The following is a 7,230-nucleotide window of genomic DNA, read 5'->3' on the forward strand; positions in this document are numbered from 1 at the left end:
GGGTCTAGGCCCGAAACGTCAGCCTTCCTGCTCCTCTAATGCTGCTTGGCCTGCTGTGTTCATCCAGCTCGACACCTTGTTATCTCAGATTCTCCAGCATCTGCAGTTCCCACTATCTCTGAAACAATTTTAACCCCACTGTGAAGCCCATTTCTGAAGAAGGGTCTAGGCCTGAAACGTCAGCCTTCCTGCTTCTCTGATGCTGCTTGGCCTGCTGTGTTCATCCAGCTCTACACCTTGTTACAATAAAATCAGAGATGCTCAGGATGCAGGAATTGGAGGGATAAATCTTGAAGGGCTGGAGGAGAATTGTTAGAGTATGGGGGGAAGGCAGAGGCGGTTTGTGGGAAGGATAAGTTCTTCAAAGAATTTGTAAAGAGGAATGAGAATTTTAAAACTCAGGCATTACAAGGGCCATGACATTGCACACAGTATTTTACTCCAACTGAAGAAAGCCATCCTGTTTGAGAATGCAACAGATTTCCATTTTCCCACGGCCAGGATTTATTTAATGCTACTTTGGAAAACAAAGTATGGGGAGGTGATGGCCTAGTGGTATTATCCCTGGATTGTTAATCCAGAGACCCAGATAATGTTCTGGGGACCCGGGTTCAAATCCTGCTGTGGCAGATGGTGGAATTTGAATTCAACAGAGAGTTTAATGATGACCATGAGTCCATTGTCGATAGTTGGAAAAATCCGCCTGGTTCACTAATGACCTTTAGGGAAGGAAACTGCCATCCTTAGCTGGTCAGGCCTACATGTGACTCCGGACCCACAGCAATGTGGTTGACTCTTAACTGCCCTCTGGGCAATTAAGGATGGGCAATAAATGCTACCGAGCCAGCGATGTCCTCATCCTATGAATGAATAAAGAACAAAAAATAATGTCAACAACCACTAATTTAGTCACTTGCACAAAATAGTCAAGTGCCTTACTGAGCCGAGAGGGATGTGTGGAGGCTGATGTGAATCTTGGGACTGAATTGAAATTCCTTGGGACGGCATGGAAATGATTGCAGGAGAAAGAGGCAGTATGAGTGTAATGAATCCAGAATAACAGAAAACCAAGCAGAGAATTCCATCAGGGAAAACGGAAAGAAGTTGCCATTTCTGATCAACTCTCATAAATATATTCAAGTGACAATGGGGATCCTTTTGAAGTAAAATGACTTGACTTTGACCCTGACATTCTACACAATAGAAATGTGCAGGCACATTGACTTCTGAATGGTAGTTTGAAAGCAGGAGCAAAGCAAAAACAAAAGGGAGTAAGACTGGAAATATTGTTCGATTTCTCTAAAACAAGCAGCTTCATCCACTCAAAATAATTGGTTGGGGGGTAAATAGTGAGGAGGATAGCCTTAGACCACAAGAGGATATAGATGGGCTGGTCAGATGGGCTGATCAGTGGCAAATGAAATTCAATCTGGCTAAATGTGAAGTGATGCACTTGGGCATGAGAAACAAGGCAAGGGAATACACGATGGACAGTTGGACTCTAAGAAGCACCAAGGATTAGAGGGGCCTTGGTGTGCATGTCCTCTGATCCCTTAAGGTAGTAGGACAAATAGATCAAATGTTTAAGAAGGCATATGGGATATTTGCCTTTATTAGCTGAGTCATAATGTTTAAGAGCAGGGAAGTCATGCTGAAATTCTATAAGACATTGGTTAAATCACAGCCAAAATACTGTGTGCAGGAGGGATGTGATTGTACTGGAGAAGGTGCAGAGGAAATTTACCAGGATGTTGCCTGGGCTAGAGAGTTTTGGTTATGAAGAGAGTTTGGACAGACTGGGGTTGTTTTTCTTATCACAGAGGAGACTGAGAGGGGACATGATTGAGCTAAGGGATAAAATGATGAGGGACATGATAGGGTAGACAGGAAGAAATTTCTCCCCTTGATGGAGAGATCAATGACCAGGGGACATAGATTGAAGTTTTCCCAGCAGTTTCAGAACTGAAGAAGGGTCAGCAGGCATGAAACGTTAACTCTGATTTCTCTCCGCAGATACTGCTAGACCTGCTGAACTTTTCCAGCAGTTTCTGCTTCTGTTTCTGATTTCCAGTAACCACAGTTCTTTGGGGTTTTTTAAAACTAGATTGATGCATGGAATGAGCAGATTGTCTAATGAGGAAAGATTGGACAGACTGGGGCTTGTTTCCCCTGGAGTTTACGAGAGTAAACAGCAGCTTAATTGAAACATATAAGACTCTGGAGGGACTTGACCGGGAGAATGTGGAAAGGATGTTTCCTGTTGAGGGAGTGTTGAGAACCAGGGTCAGTGTTTTGAAGTAGAGATGAGATTTTTTTTTCTTGCAGAGGGTTATGAGTCTTTGGAATGCTCTTTCTCAGAAGATAGTGGAAGCAGAAACTTTGGTGGATTCTTGATAAGTGAGGGGGTGAAAGGTTATCACAGGTAGGCAAGAATGTGACTTTGAGCTGACAAACAGATCAGCCATGATATTTATTTTTCATTCATTCATGGGATGTGGGCATCGCTGGCTAGACCAGCATTTATTGCCCATCCCTAAATGCCCAGGGGACAGTTGATAGTCAACTATACTGTTGTGGGTCTGGAGTCACATGCAGGCCAGACTAGGTAAGGATGGCAGCTTCCTTCCCTAAAGGACATTAGTGAACCAGATGGGTTTTTCCAACAATGGTTTCATGGTCAACATTAGACTCTTAATTCTAGATTATTATTGAATTCAAATTCTAATATCTGTCATGGCAGGATTTGAACCCGGGTCCCCAGAACATTACCTGGGTCTCTGAATTAACAGTCCGGCGGTAATACCACTAGGCCATCACCTTCTCTAGTTATAATTTATCTTATTAAGTGGTGGAGCTGGCTCGAGAGCCTGAACAGTCTGTTCATGCTGTTCATTCGGATATCCTATTGTCCCCATGCCGAAAGCACAAAGTTCTGTTTAGTCATGTTGGCAATCATTGCACAGTTAGTCAAGCAATTGGCAAAGAAACATATATCTGGAACACACTGCCTTCAAAGGCATTTGAAGCAAATTGTATGATAACTATTGATATGGAATTGGACCAATATTTTAAAGAGTGTTAGATTTTGGGATTGAGGGCCTGAAGCAGCTACAACAGGCATTGACGGTTTGTAAGTAATTTTTGGATAGTTTATTAGAATTAGGATTAGGTTTGTTGTCACGTGTACTCATGTATAGGAATACAGGAGTACAGAATGAAACATGAGGATAATTAGATAGGAACAGGGTATGAGCTGTGACAGAGTGAGGGGGGCTGGGTTCTCATATTCCAGAGCAGGTGCAGTTGGCTCACTGTCTCTTGACCTCAGTAGGTTGTTGAGGAATTATCCTATTCTCTTGCTGAAGTGGTAGGAACCTCTTCCCTGGGTCTTCGTCATCCTACTCTGGTCCATCATCCAACCGAGAGGCAGCTGCCTGTGCCTAACCCTAAGCACTTGCTAACATCCTCAGTATCTAAGGCCTGGTAGTTTACACAACATCAGGGACCCGTTCAAATCCCTCAACCAAATGATAGGTATGCAAATGACAGTATAGCCCTCCTCCTTCATCCAGCTTGAGGTCAGTTTACATAATAAGACCATAAGATATAGGAGCAGAATTAGGCCATTCGGCCCGTTGAGTCTGCTCCACCATTTAGTCATGGTTGATATGTTTCTCGACCCCATTCTCCTGCTTTTTCCCTGTAAACCTCGATTCCCTTATCAATCAAGAACCTATATAATTCAATGACTTGGCCTCCACAGCCCTCTGCGACAATGAGTTCCATAGATTCACCACGCTTTGGCAGAAGAAATTCCTCCATATCTCAGTTCTAAAGGCTCATCCCCTCACTCTGAGGCTGTGCCCTCAGGTCCTAGTCTCTCCTACTAGTGGAAACATCTTCTCCACATTCACTCTATCCAAGTCTCTCACCATTCTGTAAGTTTCAGTGAGATACCCCCTCATCCTTCTACACTCCATCAAGTACAGACCTAGTGTCCTCAACTGCTCTTCGTATGACAAGCCTTTATCCCTAGGATCATTCTTGTAAACGGTTTTTTGTAAGCAGGAGTGGCAACACTGGTTAGCTCAATTGGTAGGATGACTGGTTTGTGATGCATAGGTTCAATTCCCACCCTGGCTGAGGTTAGAATGAAGGTTATACCTTCTCAACCTCTCCCATTGCCTGAGGTATGGTGGCCAAAAGGTTAAAGAACCAACAGTTGTCTCTCTCTAATGAGACAGCAGCCTATGAGACTATGGTACCTTTATGAGTTTCACTTGTTCTCCACAATGTGGAAAATGCTGGCTTATACATGACTCAATTTCTTACAAGACAAAATCTTGTGGGACTCTGTGGGAGAAAACTGGAGAAAGTGGGACTCGTCACGGAGCTAGCACTGACGCGATGGGTCCAATGGCCTGTCCAAGGCTGTATAGCCCTATCCCCTGAATCATTGCCAAGATTCACATCACACAGATGGGGTGTTTAAACTTATTATCCATAAGGTTAAAAGGAAGGAAAACATTTGTGGATGGCACTGGGAAATATTTGCTTTGTATACTTCTCACACATGTGTGCCATTGTGTTTATGTTACTTTTAAAAAAAGTAGTGCTTGAAATTTAAATACCTCCAGATCTTTCTCAAGTAGTTCCAGAACTTTTGATAATTTGAACAGCGTCGTCCCAAGCTCCTCAGACACTGGGGGAGCTGGATAAATGTTGGATTTGAATTTTAGCTGGGGAGATTGTGTCCTTCTGACTGAAATTTCTTTTTGATTTACATCTGATCACCAGAGTTGAATCAAATCAGAGGTGGGGCATGCAGAGGTGACCTGGCAGTGTGCATTCACAGCCCTGATTCAGGCTGACTACAGTTTAAGCAGAACAGAACCACACACTCTGCAATTCTTTTGATCAAGTTGTGCAGCTCAACTCATTTTGTTTAAAAATTACTTTGCTGAAAACATACGAGCAAGGGGAGGCCATTCAGCCCCTCCAGCCTGGTCTGCCATTCAAAAAGAATTCATAACCTAATCTGGAACTTATCTCTTATCTATTGACCCTACTACAAAAATCTTTCAATCTTAGTCAATAACGGAAATTGCTGGCGAAACTCAGCAGGTCTGGCAGCACCTGTGGAAGGAAAGTAGGAAGGAAGTATTTCGAAGCCGGTGACTCTTCTTCAGAACTGTTAGGAAGATGTTGTATTTATGCTGAAGACAAAGTTGGGGGTAGGGATGGGTTAGGGGAGAGATAAGCAGAGATTTACATGAAAGGGGTAGGTAAACAAGGAGATTACAGATAGCAGGTCAGGACTGAAGAAACGCTAAGTGAGTGATAATAAGAGCTTAGAGTAGGAGAGGATGGATAGCTAGCTAAAAGCAACCATTGGGTTACAGTCTTCATTCCTGAGATTTTCCATTCACTTCCAAATCAAACACTTTTTGATGGAACAAAAAGAGAAATTGCTGGAAAAGCTCAGCGTGCCTGGCAGCATCTGTGGGGAGAAATCAGAGTTAATGTTTCAGGTCAAGTGACCCTTCCTCAGTTCTGATTTCTCTGAAAGCTGATAACTCTGCTTTCTTTCCACAGATGCTGCCAGACCTGCTGAGCTCTTCCAGCAGTTTCTGTTTTTCATTCTGACTTACAGCATTTGCAGTTCTTTCAGTTTTTAACTTTATTTTCCTTTTATTCATTCATGAAATGTGGGTGTCACTGGCTAGGCAGCATTTATTGCCCAGGGGGCAGTTAAGAGTCAACCACATTGCTGTGGGTCTGGAGTCACATGTAGGCCTGACCAGGTAAGGATGGCAGTTTCCTTCCCTAAGGGGCATTAGTGAACCAGATGGGTTTTTCCCCTGACAATCAGCAATGGATTCACAGTCATCATTAGACTCTTATTTCCAGATATTTATTGAAGTCAAATTCCACCATCTGCCATGGCAGGATTCGAACCAGAGTCCCCAGAACATTGGCCGGGTCTCTGGATTAACAGTCCAGTGATAATACCACTAGGCCATCACCTCCCCCTTTTTGGCAGAGACAGTTACACATCCCCATCCCCGTGTAGCAAAGTATTTTCTGACATCCCCCTGAATGGCCTGGCTTAGATCTGAAGGTTCTGCCCCCCCTGTTCTGGACTCTCCCCCACTCCCCAGAGAAAATAGATTCTCTCTGTCAAACCTTTGAGGTTTTTAATCAGCTTAAGCAACGTTGTTATATCACAGCTTAATTCTCTAAGCTCAAGGGAAAACAAAACTAGGCTGTACAATCTGTCCTCTTAAATTAACTGAAATTTATCATTCTGGTGAGACTTTCAGTGAAGATGTGAAAATGAATGATGTTATTGATTGATTTTAACGTTATATTGTGGTCACTATTTTTCTTTCTTTTCTAGGGGTTCCCAGGAGACATTGGTTTACCAGGCCCTAATGGGCCACAAGGCACAAAGGTACGTTGACAGATGAAATATCTGACTACATATTCCAGAGAAACTGAGAATGCTGGAGACACTACAAAAGGTCAGACTGTTCTATAGAGAGAGAGAGAGAAAGAGGAAGGGCTGGATTGTACACTCTGCCATCAGCAGTGTTGAAGGTGGGAGAGCAGGTAAAACACCACCATCGACGGAGCCACCCTGATCCCTCACACCAGCGGTGGGATGGTAGTAATAGGGATTGTGTGAAACTGAGGCCATCTGATTTCTTTTAAATTCATTCTTTGGGTCAGGGTGTCACTGACTAGGCCAATGTAGGAGTGACCTCTCGGAGGCAATAAATTTCAGGAGACAGTAGAGTTCAGGCACATGGTAGTTTATCCAAGCAATTTACCGGTATAATGCAGGGAAACGCCAAAGACCATCCAGAATCTGGCCTCGACGTGACAGCTCAATTGTCCCCTTAACCTTTGGTTCAGATCAGAAGAAAGTCAATGACACTCTGACTCTAATACAAGCAAATTGCCTTTTATATATTTCTTTGTTGCTTTAACATGGTGCCACATACTCCCTCCCCCTGGTATACTATTGGTTAATTCATGCTGGGTTATCCAATTATGATTGGGATTTTAGTATATCACTCTATATTGGTAATTACTTGTTGCTGTGATCTAATTGGGCCATTTTAGGATGTGAGAAGTTGAACTCTGAAAGGTTACCAGTGACCCTTATCTCTCTACTACAACATTTGTATCTGCGTATCCTTCTAGCTGCTGTCCTTGTTAAGAGAT

General features: G+C 43.2%; 1 protein-coding gene across 1 annotated transcript in view; it reads right to left on the bottom strand.

The window, feature by feature from the left end:
* Nucleotides 1–6,829: 6,829 nt before the first annotated feature.
* LOC109937347 (collagen alpha-1(XXIV) chain) overlaps nucleotides 6,830–7,230 on the bottom strand; it is a 180,451-nt gene continuing 180,050 nt past the window's right edge. The window contains exon 15 of the mRNA XM_048601567.1: nucleotides 6,830–6,907. Within this exon, the coding sequence (XP_048457524.1) occupies nucleotides 6,830–6,907 (78 nt within the window). The remainder of the gene's footprint in view (nucleotides 6,908–7,230) is intronic.

This window comes from Rhincodon typus, chromosome 10 (assembly GCF_021869965.1).
Source record: "Rhincodon typus isolate 14 chromosome 10, sRhiTyp1.1, whole genome shotgun sequence".
NCBI lineage: Eukaryota > Metazoa > Chordata > Chondrichthyes > Orectolobiformes > Rhincodontidae > Rhincodon > Rhincodon typus.